This window comes from Pan paniscus, chromosome 1 (genome assembly GCF_029289425.2).
Source record: "Pan paniscus chromosome 1, NHGRI_mPanPan1-v2.0_pri, whole genome shotgun sequence".
Taxonomy (NCBI): domain Eukaryota; kingdom Metazoa; phylum Chordata; class Mammalia; order Primates; family Hominidae; genus Pan; species Pan paniscus.
In genome coordinates, this window is record NC_073249.2 from 217258343 (window position 1) to 217280723 (window position 22381).

The 22381-nt window shown below is 53.1% G+C and overlaps 1 protein-coding gene across 1 annotated transcript; it reads left to right on the forward strand.

Moving 5' to 3' along the window:
- The first annotated feature begins 3555 nt into the window (after positions 1–3555).
- On the forward strand, positions 3556–21475 carry C1H1orf127 (chromosome 1 C1orf127 homolog). Its single transcript, XM_034955257.4, has 9 exons — positions 3556–3699; positions 9094–9132; positions 10093–10230; positions 10738–10822; positions 12662–12858; positions 13693–13816; positions 17992–18182; positions 18964–20165; positions 21204–21475. The coding sequence occupies exons 1-8, from the start codon at positions 3601–3603 to the stop codon at positions 20143–20145; spliced, it is 2055 nt and encodes a 684-aa protein (XP_034811148.3). The 5' UTR covers positions 3556–3600; the 3' UTR covers positions 20146–20165; positions 21204–21475.
- Positions 21476–22381: the final 906 nt, after the last annotated feature.

Here is a 22381-nt window from a genome sequence, read left to right on the forward strand (position 1 = left end):
AGTAGAGACAGGATTTCACCATGTTGGCCAGGCTGGTCTCGAACTCCTGGCCTCAAGTGATCCACTCGCCTCGGCCTCCCAAAGTGGAGTGATTATAGGTGTGAGCCACCGTGCCCAGCCTCATTCAACAACTATTTATTGAGAACCTTCTGTGTGCCAGAAACAGCTTGAGGCACTAAAGATGCAGCAATGAACAAAACAGACAAATATCCCTGGCCCCATGGAGCTGACATTTGACTAGAGGGCAATAAACAATCAATATAACAAATAAGCCAGTAAGATAGTTGGTTAGAAGACAATGATTCTGCAGAAAAGGGTGAAGGAGGGCAGGATCGGGGAGTGTTAAGAGGGTAGTCAGGGTGGGCTTCATGGAGAAGGCAACATTTGCACAAGGACTGAAAGGAGGCAGGGGAGTCAGCCAGGCGGATATCTAGGAGAAGAGAGTTCCAGGCAGAGGGCACAGCCAGTGCAAGGGGCCTGAGGCAGGAGTGGGCCTGGGATGATTGAGAAATAGCAGTGGGTCTGGTGTGTTTGGAGCAGAGGGAGGGAGGAGAAGAGAAGTGGGAAAGGGGGTCAGAGAAGTGAGGGCAGGTCACGTGAGGCTTTCAAGGGCTTTGTTTTTTTAAGCAATGGAGTTTTTTTTTTTTTCTTTTCTTGGACAGTGTTTCACTCCATCACCCAGGCTGGAGTGCAGTGGCACAATCTTGGCTCACTGCAACCTCCACCTTCCGGGTTCAAGTGATTCTCGTGCCTCAACCTCCCAAGTAGCTGGAATTACAGGCGGGCACCACCACACCTGGCTAATTTTTGTATTTTTAGTAGAGATGGGGTTTTGCCATGTTGGCCGGGTTGGTCTCGAACTCCTGAGCTCAAGTGATCCTCCCACCTCGGCCTCCCAAAGTGCTGGGATTACAGGTGTGAGCCACTGTGCCTGGCCGGCAATGAAGAGGTTTGAGCAGAGGAGAGACACAATCTGCCTACATTTTGAACAGGATCCTGCGGGCTGCTGCATGAAATATACACAACTGGGGCAAAGGAGGAAGCCGGGGGACATGGGAGGAGGCAGCCGCAATGACACAAGCCGAGGATTCACGTGGGGAGATGGGGTTGGATTCTGGATACACCTTGAATGAAGAACCATCGGGCTTTCCTGTTGGTATATGCCTTTCCAGACTTTTAAAAATTACTGCTATTTTTATCCCCTCCAGGTAAGAAGCTTCCAGGCGGAGCAGTTTCTATCTGCGAGTCTGATATTTCTGACCCTGCCAGAGAAGCCACCTCCACAGGCTCAACCCACGTTTCTGTCCCTTTCTCATTCCAGGCACCTGGAGGTCCCCTGACCACCTGGATTCTTCTCTTGCTAAATGTGGCTACTTCCTGCATCCGGCTTCAGACGGTGACTTCCTTTTTCGAGTTCAATACTCGGCCTGCTTTGTGCAGAAAGAGGTGGGTTTGGGAAACTTTTCTTTTTTTTTTTTTTAAAGGGAGATTTAAGGAGCTAAGCCTGAGCTCAGATATCAAGTAAGGAGACACTGCACCATTATTCCTCTGCAGAAACTGAGCTGAGGGAGACCAGAAGTCTCTGCCCTCATGGAGTTTATGGGCATAGATATTAAAAGGCCGCCCAGCTCAGATGCTGCCTCCTCCAGGCAGTCCTCCTGAGAATCCCCCCTTCTCTGTGCAGTAGACCTGCTTCTATCATTGCCAACACTGACTCATAATGTGCCCACTCACACACCATCTCCTGCTGGACCTGGAGTCTCTGGGGTGAGGCAGTCACACCCACAGGCTTGCCTCAGGTCCTGGCACACAGTAGGTACTCAGTAAGTGCTGAATGAAGTGAATAAATGGTGCTGAGGAGTTGCAAAGACTGACTGACAGCCCTCACTTGCACAGGCCCATTATGGGCTCACGAGACCATGTGACTCTAAAATTTACAGAAGCAAGATATTTTTGTATTCTTTTTCCTTTTTTTTTTTTTTTTTTGACGGAGGCTCGCTCTGGCACCCAGGCTGGAGTGCAGTGACGCAATCTTGGCTCACTGCAACTTCTGCCTCCCAGGTTCAAGCGATTCCCCTGCCTCAGCCTCTGAAGTAGCTGAGACTACTTGGTAAAGGCGGGGTTTCACCTTGTTGGCCAGGCTGGTCTTGAGCTTCTGACCTCAAGTGATCCACCCACCTCGGCCCCCAGAGTAGCTGGGGCTACAGGCATGCACCACTACACCCAGGTAATTTTTGTACTTTTTGTAGAAGATGGGGTTTCACCATGTTGCCCAGGCTGGTCTGGAATTCCCAGGCTCAAGCCATCCTCCCGCCTCGGTGTCCCAATGTGTTGAGATGATAGGAATGAGCCACTGTGCCAGCATTCTTGTTACTTAAATTTCACTCCAGGGGTCCTGCAAGGGGACAACCAGCCGCACAGTTTGGCTCACAGTTTTTTTTTTCTTGTCTTTTCCTCACCTCCACTTCCCCTTTCCATTTCTTTGTGCTCCCTTCCTTGACCCAGTCCAGAATTTTTCCTGAGTGGGGCTGTGGTCTGGAGTGGGGGAAGAAATTTTGGGAACTACCCTGCTCCTCCTCTTTCTCTTCCTCTCTGTGGTCGCCCTTCTCTGACAGCCCCGTCACCCTTCTCAGGCCCCACCGCAAAGCTTAGACTTGGGTTCTTCTTATGTGGCTAAATGAGGGCAGCCTGGGAGGGGCAGAGGGACCCATTGGTTTGACATCTTCGAAGTCCGCCTTGTACCGGAATGAGCTAGACCAGCTCTCACATCTAGTCTCAGAAATGGCCACATGCCTTTGGCTTAGTCATTTACCTTGTCTAAGCCTCAACTGCCTCATCTGTAAAATGGGAATTTTATGTCTCATAAACCCAGCCTTGGCTGGGCTTGGTGGCTCACGCCTGTAATCCCAGCACTTTGGGAGGCCAAGATGAGCGGATCACTTGAGGCCAGGAGTTCAACACCAGCCTGGCCAACATGGTGAAACCCCATCTCTACTAAAAATACAAAAATTAGACGGGCATGTTGGCGTCTGCCTGTAATTCCAGCTACTTGGGAGGCTGAGGCACAAGAATTGCTTGAACCCGGGAGGTGGAGGTTGCAGTGAGCCAAGATCAGGCCATTGCACTCCAGCCTGGGTGACTGAATGAGACTGTGTCTCAACAACAAAAAATAGCCCAGCCTTATGAGACACTGGTGAGCATCAAAGGAGATAAAGTGTGAACAAATGTTTGTCAACTCTCAAGGGACATTAGGACGCAAGCTCTTATTCTGTCTGACTAGGTTTGACCTTCCCCAAATCCCCAAATGCTCCCCAGCCTGGAGGGCTTCCTTGGTGGGGGCTCGGCTTCCTTGGTGGGGGCTCAGCTTCCAGAGCCGGACCCAAGCTCCGTGTTGGTGTCGACCTTGGTCTCGTTTCCCATCCCTCTTCCACAAGCCCACCTTCTAGGAGGTTCATGGTGTCCTATTTGCTGTGAACAGGGACTGACCTATAATTGCAGGCTACTAACTGTATTTTCCTCTCTCATTTGCACACATGAATTTTGCCCTACTTCCAGAAAGCAAATTACAGGCTGGAAATCAGAATATTTCAGAAAGGGGTGATGGGGCTGGAGCGGAGTGATCGCTACATAATGAAGTGTCCGATGCTAAGGTCAAGGCTGGGCCAGGAAAGCGTCCACTGTGGGCCCATGTTCATCCAGGTAATGGGTTCGGGGGGTCTGGGAGGTGGCAGAGGGACCTCCCAGGCTGGGCGTCTCTCTAAAGGCCAAGGCAGGTGGCCCTGGCTCCTGCACTACAGGACGTGGCCCAGGGAGACAGGTGGTAGCTGCAGATGCAGTATGGCATTGTTCTCCTAGACATCCCTGGGTACTGGCTAGGTCCAAGTCTGCTGGGTTGGGTTCTGAGCAAGGACGAGTGAGATGGGAGGGGAGGGGGGATTAAAGCTCTCTGACCTCGGGTTCTGGATTTCCCATCTTGGCTGGCTCAGGGGGCCAGTTGGGTTATCACCAAAGCTGCAAAATTGCATCTTTGTGTCCTTTCTCTCTGGATTGAAAAAATTTGCTAGTTTGGATGCTTTTTTTTTTTTTTTTTTTTTGACCTGGGTAATGTCAAAGAGTTATAGACCCCAGGTACGATCAGGTGCAATGTCTACATTTTAAACATCAGGGAAGAAAGGTTGAGCCCCACATCCAATTGTGAGCTCTTTCATGGCCGTGTGTGCTCCTTGAATTCAAGTTTCTCTCTAGCTCTCATCAGCGGGGCACCTCTGTAAGCTAAACATGATTTGGATGGGAGTGGGGAGGGCTAGAAACCCAAACATCTATAGGGACCAAACCCGCCACAGAAATGAGTGTGCTAGACTGAGGAGGAGGCAATAAAGAATTTTACTCATTCCTTCATTTAGTCAGCTGGTTTTTTGTTTGTTTGTTTGTTTTGTTTGTTTGTTTTTTTGAGATGGAGTCTTGCTCTGTTGCCCAGGCTGGAGTGCAGTGGTGCGATCTCGGCTCTCTGCAACATCTGCCTCCTGGGTTCAAGCGATTCTCCTGCCTCAGCCTCCCAAGTAGCTAGGATTAGAGGTGTGTGCCACCATGCCCTGCTAATTTTTGTATTTTTAGTAGAGATGGAGTTTCACCATGTTGGCCAGGCTGGTCTTGAACTCCTGACCTCAAATGATCCACCTGCCCCAGCCTCCCAAAGTGCTGGGATTACAGGTGGGAGCCACTGCACCCGGCCTGTTTTTTTAAAGAGACAGGATCTTGCTCTGTCACGCAGGCTCACTGCAGCCTTGACCTCCTGAGCTTAAGGGATCCTCCCACTTCAGCCTCCCAAGTAGCTGGGACTATAGGCATATGACACCATGCCCAGCTAATGTTCAAATTTTTTGTAGAGACGGCGTCTCACTGTGTTGCCCAGGCTGGTCTCAAACTCCTGGCTTCAAGCGATCCTCTCACCTTGGCCTCTCAAAGCCCTGGGATTATAGGCGTGGGCCACTACGCCTGGCCCAGCAAACACTTACATATGGCTCATTCTGTGCTGTGCGCTGTTCTACTCACTTTGCAAATATTAACTCATCTCACCTTCATAGCGATTCTATGTAGTTGGTTCTATATTGATCCCCATTCTGCAGGTGAGAGAACTAAGCAGAGAGAGATTAGGAGACTTGCCAGCTGGTAGCAACAGAGCTGGGCTTTGAGCCAGGCCACATGGTGGGGGCTGGGGATGCTGGTACAGGCACAACCTGCATTCCTGGCCCCCTACAGAGGGAGCTGAGGCTGGACTCCACTCCAGCCCCATTTTGCCAGATTTTCCAACATTTCAAGATAAACTGGAAATGTATAATTGTATGTGAAATCCTCCAGTTAAAAAAAGTTCACTTTATTTATTTATTTTTTTGAGATGCAGTCTCGTTCTGTCACCCAGGCTGGAGTGCAGTGGCATGATCTCAGCTCACTGCAACTTTTGCCTCCTGGGTTCAAGTGATTCTCCTGCCTCAGCCTCACGAGTAGCTGGGATTACAGGCATGCATTACCATACTCGGCTAATTTTTTATATTTTTGGTAGAGACGGGGTTTCCTCATGTTGGCCAGGCTGGTCTAGAACTCCTGACCTCAAGTGATCCGCCTGCCTCGGCCTCCCAAAGTGCTGGGATTACAGGCGTGAGCCACCACGCCCGGTCAAGTCACTTTAATTTTGTAGGCACTGTGCGGCTCAAACAAAGTGCTGGATTTGGCCTGAGGGATTTGGGTGGGCATCTTCTGTCTGTGAGGAGGGGGAGGAAGGAAGGAGGAAGAGAAAGGAGAGGAAGGCAGAACTGAGAGGAGGAGGTTGGAGTGAAAAGACTGCTGATGACAAACACCATTTATCCAACAAGCATTTATTTATTTATTTATTTTGAGACAGAGTCTCGCTCTGTTGCCTAGGCTGGCGTACAGCGGTGTGATCTCGGCTCACTGTAACCTCTGCCTCCTGGGTTCAAGCGATTCTCATGGGATCACAGGCATGCACCACCACCAGTTTAATTAAAGCCAGTTGATTTTTTAAAATATTTTTTGCGTTTTTAGTAGAGATGGGGTTTCACCATGTTGGCCAGGCTAGTCTCGAACTCCTGACCTCAACCGATCCACCTGCCTTGGCCTCCCAAAATGCTAGGATTACAGGCGTGAGCTGCCGCGCCTGGCCCCAACAAACATTTATTGAGCATCTATTGTATGCCCAGCCCTGTGCTGCTGCTGAGGGAACAGATATGACCAAGGCATGACTTGCCCCGGGAAGAGCTTATCGCTTTCTTCTCATCTGATCTGAGCTTCAAAAATGAGTGTGCTGTGGTGGGAAGGGCCCCTGCACCAGCCCAGCTCAGAAGACCTGGGCTCATCTCCGCTCTGAGCCTGGCTCACTGCCATGTTGGACTCTCTAAAGTTCCTTTGCTTCTTAACCTGAAGGAGCAGGGGCTGAGCGGGAGGGGCTTCCTCTGCCCACCTGCCTTTATTAAGGGCTCAGAGTGGCCACACCAAAGCCAGTGTTGGTGCACCTAAGAATTGCGGGGCCGGCCCCGCCCCGGGATCCCCAAGCAGGGCTGCCAGGGCACCTGTTTGACATCCCGGGGCTGGTTACTGCTCCCTTTGCACTGAGCCTGTGATTCTGGAAGCCGCCGCTAGGGGGACGGTGTTGCTGTCCTCACACGACAGCGGGCCTGGGCCGAATTGCTGAGAAAAGCAGAAACGACTCCTCACTCGGGCGCCGCTTGGTCTCCATCGTCCTGCCCTTGAAGCCCAGATGCCCCAATGCCCCAGTCCCTGGCATCCTTCACTGACCGAGGTGTGGGAGCAGGTGGGTGGGTGGGGGGGGGGGCTCTGCATCCGTAAACAGAGTCGCACAGAGGTAGGCAGCACACAAGGAGCAGAGGCAGGTCTCTGCTGCCCCCGCCTCCCCTCCAGCCCCTTCCCCCATCTGAGAACCTCATCGAATTGACTGATTCATTCCTGGTGACTTCTGCAGCCGCCACTTCCGTGGCTGCACCTTGAACTTGCATTAAGTTTTAATTAAAGCCGTTTCACCGGCCTTGCCCTTGGCTAAATGCAGCTGTGGGCACAGGGCACATAGATATTTAATACTCTGCCTCTCCCCGCTGATGGCGCAGGGTGCCCAAGGGTGTACCCGAGCCGTGCCCTGCTCGCAGCGATCTGCGAGCTCGCTTAAGTGTGCCCACAGGCCCCGAGCGGGAGGCCGCGCAATAACTATTCATTGCCCTGGGTTAAGTGTGCCCAGGGGCACCCGTAAACTCAATGCAGTGATTAGCGATTGCTCCCAGTGAAGGCTGCCCGAGCTCCTGCGGAATGTCCACGGGCCCTAAATATAGCCTCCTCCTGGCGACTTAAAGGGCACGGTGCGTTTTGGCTGCGCACTTGTCACGTCTTCCCTTCCTTTGTTTTTTTTCTTGGAGACAGAGTCTCACTCTGGCCAGAGTCGCCCAGGCTGGAGTGAGTGGGACAATCTCAGTTCACTGCAACTTCCGCCTCCCAGGTTGAAGCGAACCTCGTGCCTCAGCCTCCTGAGTAGCTGGGACTACAGGCGCCTGCCACCACTCCTGGCTAATTTTTTTATTTTTTATTTTTTGTATTTTCGGTAAAGATGGGGTTTCACCATGTTGCCCAGGCTGGTCTCGAACTCCTGAGCTCAGGTGATCCACCCGCCTCAGCCTCCCAAAGTGCTGAGATTCCAGGCATGAGCCACTGCGCCTGGCCTTCCCTTCCTTCTTTTAGCAGAATTGCTTCCCTCCTTCTTACAGCCTGGCCTCTGGGGGCCTCTCTGTCTTCTTCCTGGTTCAGCAGGGGGGATGGGCTGGGGCACCATGGTGCAGCTTTGGTGGTGTTGAGGAATTGCCGCATCCTCTTCATTCTCCTGCCAGACCTTGTGGACGTCTCCTCCATTTCTTCCACTTTGCTCCCCAAGGGAAGGCAGCACCCCCTAAAAGCAAGGCCATCACGGGGCTGACCCGAGGGGCTCCCTGTGGGCAGCCCGAGCCTGCTGCCAACATGGGCTCTCTGGGGCCAAGGAACAGCCGAGCTGGGCAACTGGGGAGGCTGCATGGTGGTGGCGGGCCTTTTCCTGGCCCCACCCACTCCTTTCTGCTTCTGGAAGCCCTTCTTTGCCCCTGGGGAGAAGAGGTGGGTAGCCTTGAGTTGGGGAGCTGTCAAGATGAGTCAGTCCACTCTGGCTCCAGTCTCCCCATTCTGTATCGGGTAGGAGAGGGGGTCTGATGGTCTCTGAGGGACCCTCTGCTGGTCTGTGACTCTGTCCGGTGCCACAACCTCCCTGGCCAAGTCTGACGCAAAGGCAAAGGGGCATTTGGAGAAAGTAGAGAGACTTGAGAGAGCACCTGGGTGGGGCGGCACTGGCTGCAGAGGGGTTTTGGGGAAGGTGCCTTGCCCACGCCATCACCTTGGACCCTGGTCTGTGAAACGGGAGAATGGTGCCACCCTACGGGATGGCTGTGAGACTCAGGCGCGGTACGAGAAACCACTGTCTCGGTTTGCCTGGGCCTGTCTCAGTTTTAGCACTGAAAATCCCACATCAGGGGAACCTCCCCACTGCTGGGGAACCGGGATGGTTGGTGCCCCTAAGAATGGTGCCATTGGGGGGCACATGTGTACTCTCTGGGCCCGTAGAAGCCCTCACTCTCTACTTCTGCTAGTTGGATCCAAAGTGGAAAGAAAAAGGGCGAGGAAGAAATTGGGACTTAGGGAGAAAAAAAGACAAGAGGCCTAGGAAACAGCCCCAATGGAAGTGGGCTGTGAGCAGGGTTGGTCCCATGCACACCCGCTCTTGGCCTCACCAGCTGCGCCCAGGACCCCAGCTGCCCCCTTGGCCGGGCCTAGGATGGCAGCTGAGGCAGTGACATTTCCCTGCGTCTGTTGACACTCGAGTCCCAGAACATAAATGATTTTCTTGTCTTAATGAGCAAACAACCCTGCGGCACAGCTCTCTCACCGGCCTCCTGCTGGGGTAATTGCCGGTGCTGATGGGCACAGGCAGGGATGTTTGCTCACCTTTGCTCACCGCTTGCAGGAGACATTGCTTCCTCTTTGTCTCTGCAGGTCTCCCGGCCCCTGCCCCTGTGGAGGGACAATAGACAGGTAAGCGGGCCCCATTGAAGTAGCAGGAGCAACTCTCTGGAAGTTTCTGCTAGGACTGGTGGGTGCTCAGGATGCTCTGAGGCAGCTTTTGAGTTTGCTTGTCCTCCGGAGAGTGTCGTGGACGGTACAGACTCTTCAAGGACCAGGTCTTGCCGGCTGAAGTTTGAAGCTCCTGCTGATGCCCTCCAGGCAGAGGCCTGAGGCCATCTGAGAACAATCTTGAAGAGGGGACCCCAGCTTTGGGTGGGAGGCTGGGTTGGAAGGCTGTAAGGTCCTTCCTGTGCTAAGATTCTCTCTGCCAAGTCTCCAGTGACAGGGAGCTTGTTCCTTTGTAAGGAGCTTGTTCCATGTTGCACAGGTGTTTCCCGAATTTTCCTTCTGCTGGTCCTTTGAGTGTTTCCCACAGCCTCCCCGAAGGATCCAGTCCCTCTTCTCCATTTCACATCCCTTTGAATATTTGGGGTCAGTGAGCTTGACCTCCCCAAGTCTTCCTGACGTCCCCCTGCCAGTCCTCCTGAGATGGGAGCTGGGGACCCTTCCCTGTCCCTCTGCCTGCATCTGGCCCTCACCTTTATTCAAGACCCTGATTCCCATGTCCCACTAAAGGGTGGCAAACAGAGCCAAGGACAGGACTCCAGTTGTGCCCAGCCAGGGCGGCATAGGGGCCGACTGGTTGGCATTGCTGTTAGGGGTAACTGTGTGTTCATTCTTTCAGTTGCGTTGTACACCTACTGTGTGCCAAGTACCCCTGCAAGGGGCCTCCTACCCTAAAGTAGAAGCGTGCTAGCGTCTGGTTGACTCTCCTCCCAGAGTGGCCTGCCGTCCTGCCTCCTGGCCTAGATTATTCTCCCCGTGACCCTGTTACCTTCCTAGGTGACCCCTCAAGTGTCCCTTCTCCATAACCCCTAGTGACCGTGCCTCCCTGGCCACATGGTTTGTGAATGTGTCCTCTTTCTCCAGACTCCATGGCTGCTGTCCCTTCGAGGGGAGCTGGTGGCTTCTCTTGAAGATGCCAGCCTGATGGGACTGTATGTGGACATCAATGCCACCACTGTCACCGTCCAAAGCCCAAGACAAGGCCTTCTTCAGAGGTGGGAGGTCAGTGGTGGGCGGCAGGCCCTGCCAGGAGGTGAGGGGCCTCTGGGGCATAGCACCTAGAAGAGCAGGTTGCCACCCCTCCAGTGACAAGTCAAATGTCCACCTGCGAGACTGGACAGATTTAGGCAGGCGCCTTCGAAAATTGGGCCCCATTAGTGTAAAGCGCTCCGCTCTGCAGATGAGGGGCTCCTGCAATCATGCATTCAGTGCGTCCTGATCATGGCGGCAGGAGCGTAATTACCGTCTCTTTAAATAGCCCAAAGTTGCCGTGTAAGAGAAGACGGCTCACATGACATTTGCTCTGAGCTCGCTTCCTGCTAAAAATATCTCAGCTAAATAATATTTCCTAGTTGCATCGGCGCAATAATCCCTGACCTGGGCTTTGTAACACTTGGGGCTTTAGTTCAGAGACTAATTCGAAGGTAGGAGAGGGGGCCCCTGTGGAGGGAGTTTGCATCTGGAAGGAGCAGTTTTGGAGACCTCAGGGGGACCCCCCTTCCTCCCCAGGTGCTGAACACCTCTGCTGAGCTCCTGCCACTATGGCTGGTGAGCGGTCACCATGCCTATTCTTTAGAAGCTGCTTGCCCACCGGGTAAGACCCAGGAGTGCCCCTAATGTCCACCTTTCCAACTTCATCACATTCTGGTCTCTGTTTTCTCCCTCCTCTGGGCACCTTATTCCCCTCTGTCTCATCCCACCTCTCCTCTCCTCAGTCCCAACCTTGGCTATGCATTTCAGAAATGCTCAGGACAAAGAGAAGTTTGCTTTTGCTGGAAGGTGTTGGGGTATGTGTGTGTGGAGTAGGGGTGGGATGTGGGGTGAATAAAAAGTAAAATCATCGGCCGGGCGCGGTGGTTCACGCCTGTAATCCCAGCACTTTGGGAGGCCGCGGCGGGTGGATCACGAGATCAGGAGATCGAGACCATCCTGGCTAACACGGTGAAACCCTGTCTCTACTAAAAAAATACAAAAAATTAGCCGGGCGTGGTGGCGGGGGCCTGTAGTCCTAGCTACTCGGGAGGCTGAGGCAGGAGAATGGCGTGAACCTGGGAGGCGGAGCTTGCAGTGAGCCGAGATGGCGCCACTGCACTCCAGCCTGGGGGACAGAGCGAGACTCCATCTCAAAAAAAAAAAAAAAAAGTAAAATCATCTACTACAGACCTGCAAACTTGAGGTCTGCAAATTCTTGGGAGCTCCTAAGCTGGCTCCAGAGGCTCTGAGAACAGAGACGGGAGAGAGCCTGCAGCCTGGTCAGACCCTCCAGGGCTCTGTGATCTGAGGGTGGTGGGGACCCCCGATCTAGACCATGTATGTGATAACTGTTTTGTTCAGCCTGGAGTGACACCGTTGCCCTGGGTCTTCTGTCATATAAAGAGGTCCGGAATCTGGAAGACCACTTCCTACCTCCAGGGAATTTAAATTCAAAGAACTCGGTGTGCAAAGTTAGATGGATCAAAGGCTTCATCCTGTGTGGGTAGATTAGAGGTGGTTTAGACTTTCCATTTGTATAGAATTTTATCATGGACTGAGTTTCGGGATCAGGGCTCAGGGCTCTGGGGATTTTCAGGCATTGGCAATGACCATGATGAGCCTCCAACCATCTCTTTCCCTGTTCACAGTGTTTCAAATCCCTTTATATAAAGGCAGATGCTTCCATTAGCAGCTGCAGAGCTGGCTTAAAATGTCCCCCTGAGAGCCTGACACAGTGAAATTCTTGCTAAAGTGTAAACAACTGATAGGAGCTGTATTTCTTTCTTTCTTTCTTTTTTTTTTGAGATGGAGTTTCACTCTTGTTGCCCAGGTGGGAGTGCAGTGGTGCGATCTCGGCTCATTGCAACCTCCATCTCCAGGGTTCAAGCGATTCTCCTGCCTCAGCCTTCCAAGTAGCTGGGATTACAGGTACCCGCTACCACGCCTGGCTAATTTTTTGTGTTTTTAGTAGAGATGGGGTTTCACCATGTAGGCCAGGCTGGTTTTGAAATCCTGACCTGAGGTAATCCACCCACCTCGGCCTCCCAAAGTGCTGGGATTACAGGCGTGGACCACTGTGCCTGGCCTAGGAGTTATATTACTTAAGAGTTGCTTTGGAAATGGAAGGGGCACTGGGCTAGGTCACCGAAGCCGAAGACGGTCTCAGTAGAGACATTTCTGCAGCTTCCCTCCTGGCATCTGCTTCCTCATGGGCCTTTGCAAGTGGCAAGGTCTGTCAGGTGTTTGGGGATGGTCTTTTTTTCTTCTCTTCTTCATCCATGCAGCTAAATTTCAGCCCAGGCAGTGATACCAGGACACCAAGTAACTTGCTGTCACTGACTGGGGAAGTGTGCTGTGCCGGCCACAGGTGTGGCCCCTGGCAAAGGCCCACCACCACTTAATTTGTCCACAAGCCTGCAAAGTGTGTCTTTTTCTGTGTCCTGTGTCCTTCCCATTCCAGTGTCATTCCAGCCAGAGTCGGAGGTCTTAGTTCACATCCCCAAGCAGAGACTGGGTCTAGTCAAAAGAGGTTCCTACATTGAGGAAACCCTGAGCCTCAGATTCCTCCGAGTCCACCAGTCCAACATCTTTATGGTGATTGAGAACAAGGACTTTGTGGTGGTCAGCATTCCGGCGGCCGGGGTGCTCCAGGTCCAGGTGAGTATCCGGTGGCATCTCTGTCTTGCCCCTTCTCTTCCTGAGGCCCTTCTCCTTTGGTCACCGATGCCATATGTGGTCAGAAACATGGAAGGTAGGCCAGTCACAGTGGCTCATGCCTGTAATCCCAGCACTTTGGGAAGCCGAGGCCGGAGCGTCACTTGAGCCTGGGAGTTCAAGACCAGCCTGGGAAACATAGTGAGACCTCATTGCTACAAAAAAATTACAAAATGAGGTGGGAGAATTACTTGATCTTAGGGAGTTGAGTCTGTAATGAGCTGTGATTGTGCCACTGCACTCCTGCCTAGGCAATGGGAGTGAGACCCTGTCTCAAAAAATAAAAGTAAAAAAGAAAGAAACGTGGAGGGCAGAGCTGTGGCGCTGGCTGAAAATGGACTTCACCATGTATGCTCCTCAGGCCCGTGCTTTTACCAAGGTAGCCCCATCAGGGGACAGCCACAGGGCATGGGATGCCCCTGCCATGTGCAACTAATTTCTTATCTTTTCTTTTTTTTTTTTTTTTGAGACAGAGTCTCGCTCTGTTGCCCAGGCTGGAGTGCAGTGGTGCGATCTCGGCTCACTGAAACCTTCTCCTCCTGGGTTCAAGCGATTCTCCTGCCTCAGCCTCCCAAGTAGCTGGGACTACAGGTGCATGCCACCACGCCCAGCTAATTTTTTGTGTTTTTAGTAGAGACAGGGTTTCACTGTGTTAGCCGGATGGTCTCGATCTCCTGACCTTATGATCCGCCTGCCTCAGCCTCCCAAAGTGCTGGGATTACAGGCGTGAGCCACTGCGCCCAGCCAATGTGCAACTAATTTCTTGTGGCCCCACAGCGATGCCAAGAAGTCGGAGGAACCCCGGGAACACAAGCTTTCTATAGGGTAGACCTGAGCCTGGAATTTGCCGAGATGGCTGCCCCAGTCCTCTGGACAGTGGAGAGCTTCTTCCAGTGTGTGGGTGAGTGAGGCACCATGAGGGTGTGACTGCTGGTAACAGGCACACACCACACAAATCCTCTTTCCTTGGCCCTGAGGTTCTTTCTTCTGTGACAATGTTTCACTCCCTGGACCCGACAGGTCCCACACCTACAAGGTAAGTGAGGTGTCCGACATACTGGCTGGAACTGGCAGAAGAACAACGGTATCATGAGAACTGAGTGGTGATGTGGTTCCTGGCCCTGGAGTCTGCCAGGGAGGGGACAAGGGAGGCGGATGGGGGTGCATCCATTTCCTAACCAACCATACAACCTCAGTGAGTTACTTAACCATGTTGAGCCTCAGTTTTCCCATCTGGAAAATAGGCATACCAGTACCTATTTTGAGGACTGAATGAGATAAGGGGAATCAATGGCTTAGAAGAGTGAGTGCCTGGCGCAAGAAAAGCTGTTTCCATTTATCCACTCTCTCTGTGTGGGCTCCAGTTCCTCCGGTCATTTGGTAGACAGATGAGTGTCCTTGGCAAAGAGCACGACACGATGCAACTTGTTTCTCAGCTCAAGAGGAACCTTCTTCTAAACGTGGTGTATGCCTTCATGCTAGGATGCTGGGATGGGGTTTTTGGCGAAAGCTCCGCTAATGGACAACCTGGTATTCACACATGCAAAACCACCAGGGGCAAAATCCATTGAAATACAGCACAAGGAAATGCACGTAATTCACAAACGATGTCGATCACTTTCATCTTATACTTCCTAACTGTCCTCAATCGAAGACAGACGCGAAGGAGATTTAACTCAGATGTTAATAGCGCAAGTTTGCCCTGTCACGAGGATATGATGTTTCGGTGTTGCACAAAAATGTAATTATATTCAGAACTATATTTAAAGATTAAAAGGGGGACTGCCTACCACAGCTAGCCCCAAATTCAGAATTAGAAACAAAGAAAAAGGCGGGATTGGGGGTGAGTTCTGACAGTCTGCTAAAAATGGAAATGTTTCTTGAAAATTTTTACACATTTTGGCTGTTTTTATTTTAACAGTTTCCTGCAGTGATGACATTAATCTTGGAAAGCGAGGGCTAGAACTTTATCCAACAGATATTCAATAAGCAGTTGCAGTTTATGAGGCCCCATGCAAGGCTTAGGTGGGAATAGAGGCTGCTGGATTTGGTTCTTGCTCTCAAGCAGCGTCCAATCTGGAAGGGGAGATAAGAAATGCCCACAGAAAGGCCAGACGCGGTGGCTCACGCCTATAATCCCAGCACTTTGGGAGGCCAAGGTGGGAGGATCACTTGAGGCCAGGAGTTTGAGATCAGCCTGGCCAACATGGCGAAACCCTGTCTCTCCTAAAAGAAGACATCTCTAATCTGTAATCTCAGCTACTTGGGAGGCTGAGGCAGGAGAATCGCTTGCACCTGGGAGGTGGAGGTTGCAGTGAGCTGAGATTGTGCCACTGCATTCCAGCCTGGGCAACAGAGCAAGACTCGTCTCAAAACAGAAACAAAACCAAAAAACAACACAAAAAAAATGCCCAGAGAATTATGAGGGCAGGTGGACTCAGGAGAGATGTCAGAGAGTAGGTGATCTTTATCCTAGGTTTTGATGAGAGGGCAGGTCCTTGATAGGAAGATACAGAGTACAGTATAAAAATAGATCAGCAACAGCAATAGAAACATTTTAGGAAGAGTTTTTTTGGCCTCTCTGGAAAGATTTACACGGGGAAAGAATGTTCTCTTCCTCATTTTGTTAATTTTACATCAGCAACCAGAATGAATCTCTCCCCTCCCTGGTTCCCAGCACACCTCCCCTGCACCTCCCCAGCAGCTTCCCTGCAGCTTTGAGGTCTTTCTATTCTTATTATAGTTATGGTGCATGCTCCTGTCTCTCCCTCTAGTATGAATTCATTCAGATCAGGGGCGTGTCCTGTTCGGCTTCTTATTCTTGACAGGCCTTATCTTGCCGCCTTGCCCTTGGTAAGCACTTCATAAATGCTTGTTGCCTTGAATTTTTACCAGGAATTAAAAAAAAAAGTTTTACACGATAACATTTTTCTTTTGTAAATATGTGACTAATGTGTTGGAATATTAATATATGCTAGAATTGCCTAAACTCCCCGTGGTTAGAGATTTGACCCCAAAAGTAATTAGAACTTATAGGACAAATCCTAATTATTGAAGTGTCTGGTCTGCAGAAATCTAAGAGATGGTTTAGATATAGTTGTTTTCATATGTGTGTGTATTTGTGTGTGTGCATATATATATATATATATATTTTTTTTTTTAATAAGAGACAGGGTCTTGTTCTATTGCCTAGGTTGAAGTACAATGTTGCAATCATAGCTCATTATAACATTGAGCTCCTGGGCTCAAGGGATCCTCCTGTCTCAGCCTCCTGAGTAGCTGGGATTATAGGTACAAGACACCATACCAAGCTAGTTTTTAAATTTTTTTTTTTTTTTTTTTTTACCCCGAGACAGAGTCTCACTCTTGTTGCCCAGGCTGGAGTGCAATGATGCAATCTTGGCTCACTGCAACCTCCACCTCTCCTGCTTCAGCTTCCCGAGTAGCTGGGATTACAAGTGCCCGCCACCACGCCTGGCTAATCTGTATTTTTAGTAGAGATGAGGTTTCACCATGTTGATCAGGCTGGTCTTAAACTCCTGACCTCAGGTGATCCAGCCACCTCAGCCTCCCGTACTGCTGGGATTACAGGCGTGAGCCACCATGCCCGGCCTTAAATATTTTTTATAGAGATGAGATCATGCATGTTGCCCAGGCTGTTCTTAAACTCCTGGGCTCAGGTGATCCTCCTGCCTTGGCCTCCCAAAGTGCTGGGATTACAGGTGTGAACCACTGTGCCCAGCCTGTTTTCACATTTTAAAGTCGGGTTCACTGATGGAAATGCCTCTCGGGGTGGGACGGGGAATGTCAGCGGCGGGACAGTGGGGAGGATAAGAACACCCAGGGCCTGGGCATGGGAGGATAAGGCAGCAAAACTCAGTGTTGGAGGTGACAGGGAGTGGTGGAGACTCCTGGGAACCCGCAGCCACCAGGTCCCTCTAAGTGGAGCAACCTCGCTTAGCTGGAGCTGATCCTATCTTGCAGGGAGGCAGGCCCGTGTAGCCAAATCTGGTTTTCCACGAGAACCTGGTTATATAAGAACTCCTGCTTTTAAAATGTTGTTGGTTAATTTAAAAAATAGTTCAAACACCCTGCAGGCCGAGTCAAACATGTCCAAGGGCTGTATTTGACCCTTGGGCCAGAATTTGCAAGCTGGAACCCAGCAGTTCTCAACTGGGATTTTTGCCTCTCAGGAGACACTTAGCAACATCTGGAGACCTTTTTGGTTGTCATGACTCGGGGGATCCTACCAGCATCTGGTGGGCAGAGGCCAGGGGGCCTGCTAAACACCCTGGACCGCACCTCCTCTCCTGCACTTGGCAAAGCGTGATCGGCCTGGAATGCCTACGCTGCCTGGGCTGAGTCTAACCTGAAAGGTGGTCGGGCAGGGAGCACTCTCCGGTTCTCTGTGGTTCCTGAGGCTGAGCCAAGGTATTTGACCTCAAAATAGGAAATGGCTCAAAGACGAAACCATCTGGTGGCATTGAAGCTGGGACAGGGAGTCAGGGCCAGGTGCCCCTTGCATAAATCTGAATTTCTGTGACTTAATTTTTAAAAATGGGCCAGTTGTGGTGGCTCACTCCTGTAATCCCAGCACTTTAACAGGCCAAGGCGGGCAGATCATTTGAGGTCGGGAGTTTGAGACCAGCCTGGCTAACATGGTGAAACCCATCTCTACTAAAAATACAAAAAAATTAGTTGGGCATGGTGGTGCACACCTGTAATCCCAGCTACTTGGGAGGCCGAGGCAAGAAAATCACTTGAACCCAGGAGGCAGAGGTTGCAGTGAGCTGAGACTGTACCACTACACTCCAGCCTGGCCACAGAGTGAGACTCCATCTCAAAAAAAAAAAAAAAAAAGAATCTTGATGTCCACATAGTCTCAAAAAGGACTCCAAGGGGGGGGACTGTGAAATTCAGCCAATGGACATTTCCCAACCCAGGGCTGGCATCTGACATCCCCAAGCTTCCGTTCACCACCTGTGGAAAAGGGGTCACTCATGGTCCCTTCAGCAGGGTGTTGGGAGGATTTTGCTTCCTTAGGAGGAAGGCTGACCTCTGTCTTCTCTCTGGAAGGTTCAGGAACAGAGTCGCCTGCCTCAACTGCTGCACTGAGGACCACTCCCTCCCCACCATCCCCAGGACCAGAGACCCCTCCAGCGGGAGTGCCAGCTGCTGCTTCCTCCCAGGTGTGGGCTTCAGGACCAGCTGCCCAGGAATGGCTTTCTCGGGACATCCTGCACCGGCCTTCCGACGCGCTGGCCAAGGCACGTCTATGGCTACATCCTCTGCCCATGGTTTCCTCCAAAGAGTCTGGTCCCCAAGAAGTATCGGTAGACCCAGCTGGGCCTGAGGCCCTTCTCTTTCACCACCATTCTTCCAAAGAGAGCCCCACTCTGATCCCTAACCATGTTACCTCCTCAAATTCAGAATATTTCCCATAGAAAGCTGGGCACCCAAGAGTTCCCACCTGAGGGCAGCCCCCCTCATCTGTCGGCCTGGATCACAGCAGCCTCCCAGGGCCTTGAGACACAGCCAAAGGAGGCAGCGGGGGGTGGGGGGTCAGCAGCTATGCACACAAACGGAGGGAGGGAAACTGAGGCACACCAGAGGACTGGAGACCCAGAGGTCACAGTTTCCTCCAGCTCTTCTTCTTTTTTTTTTTTTTTGAGATGGGGTCTTGCTTTGTCGTCCAGGCTGGAGTCCAGTGGCACGATCTTGGCTTACTGCAGCCTCCACCTCCCAGATTCAGGCGATCCTCCTGCCTCAGCTTCCCGAGTAGCTGGGATTACAGGCGCATGCCACCACACCCGGCTAATTTTGTACTTTTAGTAGAGATGGGGTTTCACCATGTTGGCCAGGCTGGTCTGGAACTCCTGGCCTCAAGTGATCCACCCGCCTTGGCCTCCTATTGTGTTGGGGTTACAGTCGTGAGCCACCGCACCCGGTCCCTCGAACCCATCTTTGGGTTGAGATTCTCAGGGCAGCCGGAGCCCATGTGTTCTTGTTTCTGATGCTTTTTCTCTCTCCACTTCTCTCTTGGTGAAGAAGGGGCTTGGACCATTCCTGCAAACAGCCAAACCGGCGAGAAGAGGCCAGACATCTGCCTCCATTTTCCCCAGAGTGGTGCAAGCTCAGCGAGGTCCCCAGGCTCCCCCAGGGGAAGCAGGGTTCCCTGGACACCCCACACCTCCAGCCACGCTCCCCTCGGAGCCTGTAGATGGTGTCCAGGCTAGTCCCTGGCGGCCACGTCCAGTCTTGCCAGCGCACCCGGCTCTGACCATGCCCGTGTCCTCAGACGCCTCCTCTCCTTCACCGCCAGCCCCAAGGCCTGAACGACCTGAATCGCTCCTGGTCTCAGGACCATCTGTCACCCTGACTGAAGGTCTAGGAACTGTGAGGCCTGAACAGGACCCCGCCAAGTCTCCAGGAAGTCCCCTCCTGCTGAGAGGGTTGTCAAGCGGGGATGTGGCTGCACCCGAGCCCATCAGGGGGGAGCCTGGCCAAGCCAGTGAGGAGTTCCAGCCATTGGCGAGGCCCTGGCAGGCCACACTGGCTGCAGAGGAGCTGGTTTCTCACCGTTCTCCCGGAGAGCCCCAGGAAACGTGCTCTGGAACGGAGGTGGAGAGGCCACGCCAGACAGGGCCTGGTCTCCCCAGCGAGGGGGCCAGGGGGCACGTGGATCTTTCCTCCTCAGAACCAAGCCAGGACATAGAGGGGCCGGGACTCTCCATCCTGCCAGCGAGGGATGCCACATTCTCCACCCCAAGTGTGAGGCAGCCAGACCCCAGTGCCTGGCTGAGTTCAGGACCTGAACTCACCGGGATGCCCAGGGTGAGGCTGGCAGCGCCCCTGGCAGTTCTTCCTATGGAACCTCTGCCACCAGAACCTGTTCACCCAGCAGCTCTTCTGACACCCGAAGCCTCATCTGTGGGAGGACCAGACCAGGCCCGATACCTGGAGTCAGCCCCTGGCTGGCCTGTGGGCCAGGAGGAGTGGGGGGTTGCACACACGTCCAGCCCTCCATCCACACAAACCCTGAGCCTGTGGGCTCCCACAGGAGTGTCGCTACCCAGCCTGGTGGAGCTTGAATACCCCTTCCAGGCTGGCCGGGGGGCCTCACTCCAGCAGGAGCTGACAGAGCCCACCTTGGCCCTCAGTGCTGAAAGCCACAGGCCTCCTGAGCTTCAAGACAGTGTGGAGGGGCTTTCTGAGAGGCCCCCACACTGAGCCTCCATGGAGACTCCAGGGTGAGTCCTGGGTGCACCCTGGGGAGGTAGAGTGCAAAGGGTGGGAGGCAGTGATGGGTCGGCCTGGAGGTGGGGGCTGGGGGCCGTCTTTCCAGGGAAGCCCCGGTGCTCTTCCGGCCCAGATGATCACTGTGCTCAGCCACAGCTGGGCATCTAGGCCAGGGAGTCCAGGGGCACTGGGTCACTGAGAGTCACCGGAGCCATCCAAGCCAGCAGGGTACCAGCTGCTGCCATGGAACCCAGAGGGAGGGGTGAAGCGGCAGGCCGTCTGCCTGCATGGACCTCCCCGAGGGAAGAGGGGCTGAGTGCAGGGCAGTGTCTCCTGGTCTCTCCCTGGCCCTGCCCGCTGTGTTTCTGGGCTTGGTCTGCTGTCGGAGGTGGTGAAGCATCAGGGTAAGGTGCAGGCTTTGCAGCCAGGCCTGCCAGGAGCTAGGTTCAAGTCCCAGTTCCTCTGCTCTTTGGCTGTGTGACCTTGGCAAGGCACTCACCTCTCTGAGCCTCAGTTTCCTGATGGGTCAAATGGGGATGGTAATCGTTCCTCCTGATGGTGCTGTTGAGAGTTGGGTGGGAAAGGAACGTAGAGCATTTGGCGTGGAGCCGGACGACATCCAGTGCACTCAGAACTCGAGAGCCACAGCGATCATTCCACCATCCACCTCCCGGCCCAGGCAGAGGGGATGCTTGCAGGCCCAGGAAAGCATGGAGGGCCTGAGCCATGGTTCAGACATCTCTGGGGGTTGCTGGTGATGGTGATATGAACCCTTGGTGTTTACCCCCTCCCCAGGCCTTGGGGTGCCATGACCTCAGGTCTCTAAAGGACTCCAGGGGAGGAGAACGGGATGCCACTGCTTTGTTTTCATTACTCATAACTCCCTTCCTCTGGGTTCCATGGCAGCAGCTGGTACCCCGCTGGCTTGGACAGCCCCAGTGACCCTCAGTGACCCAGCTGCCCCCAGGCTCCCTGGCTTAGATGCCCAGCTGTGGCTGGGTACAGTGTTCTGGGCCGGAAGAGCACTCACTCAGTGCTTCCCTGGAAAGGTGGACCCCCAGACGCCCACCTCCAGGCAGACCCATCACTGGAAGTGGGATTTGAAATGCAGCCAAGAAGAGGAGACCGTCGGCAACGCCCGCCCGGAACAAGAAAGAAATAAATAAATAATCAGGGTTGTCTTGGCTGATAAACGGCCCCCACCTCAAAGAAGACTTCTCCCCCCTCTGCGCTCCCTCCTCCCCCCTCTCCGGGCAGATCCGTCCTGGGCAAAAGCTTAATAGCCCCATTTAAGGCTTTTCCTTTTCACCACGAGATTGAGCTGCTCCTGCCATTACGAGGTTTTCAGCTTCTCTCTGAAATCAAATTACTGACTCCATTTAATTTTTTAAAAGCTCAGATGATTTCCCTTCTCGAATCGGAGCCGTGACTCCAAGACCAGCCCCCACCAGCCCTACCAGGCGGTTCCCCTGCGGGCAGCCACTGCCCTGGGACGGTGGCCCCCACGCCTGGGGAAGCCTGACACCTAGAGGGAAAGCCAGCAGGAGGAGGCCTGAGTCTCTGGCCGCCACCCTGGACACTGGGCTGGGTGGCCTGAGCTGGAGGAGGCCCACAGAAGCCCATGGCTAGAGGCCGGATGATCTTCAAAGGCTGGTGGGGTCAGTGGTTAGAGCCCAGCACTGATGCCGTAGGCTCATACGGGAGGGTCCCTAGCCTCCCAGTTGCCTTCCCACAGTGTGTGTCTGGGACTCCACCACTCAACAAAGGTTTATGGAGCGCCTCCTCGTGGTGCCAGGCACTGTTCCAGCCCCGGGGAGGCTTCAGTGAATCGAATGAAATCCCTGGTGTGGGAGGGAAAGTTCTAGAGTGTGCGTGAGAGGGGGATTGGACACCGACAATGAACACATGAGACAATTTCAGACAATGCTTCCTGCTCTGAAGAGGAGCAAACAGGCAACTCCGGTTGCGAGCTGCTTTGGGTGGGAAGGTCGGGCGACCCCTCTGAGGAAGTAAGGAGGCAACCGCAGAAAGAGCTGGGGGTGGCATCCAGGCAGAGGGACAGAAGAGCAAGGGCCCTGAGGAGGGCTGGAAGGATGGAGAGAAAGCCATGGAAGCTGGTGGTGTGAGCGGGAGAGTGCAGGGGGGATGGGCCTCCAGGGCTTGCGGGCCCCGTCAGGAGCCCAGATTTTATTTTGGCCTTGATGGGCCGTCCAACAGGGGCCTTTGA

Coding starts and splice junctions, on each gene's coding strand:
- C1H1orf127 (XM_034955257.4), top strand. CDS start 3,601: ATGGGGCTGGAGCGGAGTGATCGCTACATAATGAAGTGTCCGATGCTA. Junction 9,133..10,092: donor TGTGGAGGGACAATAGACAG/GTAAGCGGGCCC, acceptor CTCTTTCTCCAG/ACTCCATGGCTGCTGTCCCT. Junction 12,859..13,692: donor CCGGGGTGCTCCAGGTCCAG/GTGAGTATCCGG, acceptor GTGGCCCCACAG/CGATGCCAAGAAGTCGGAGG.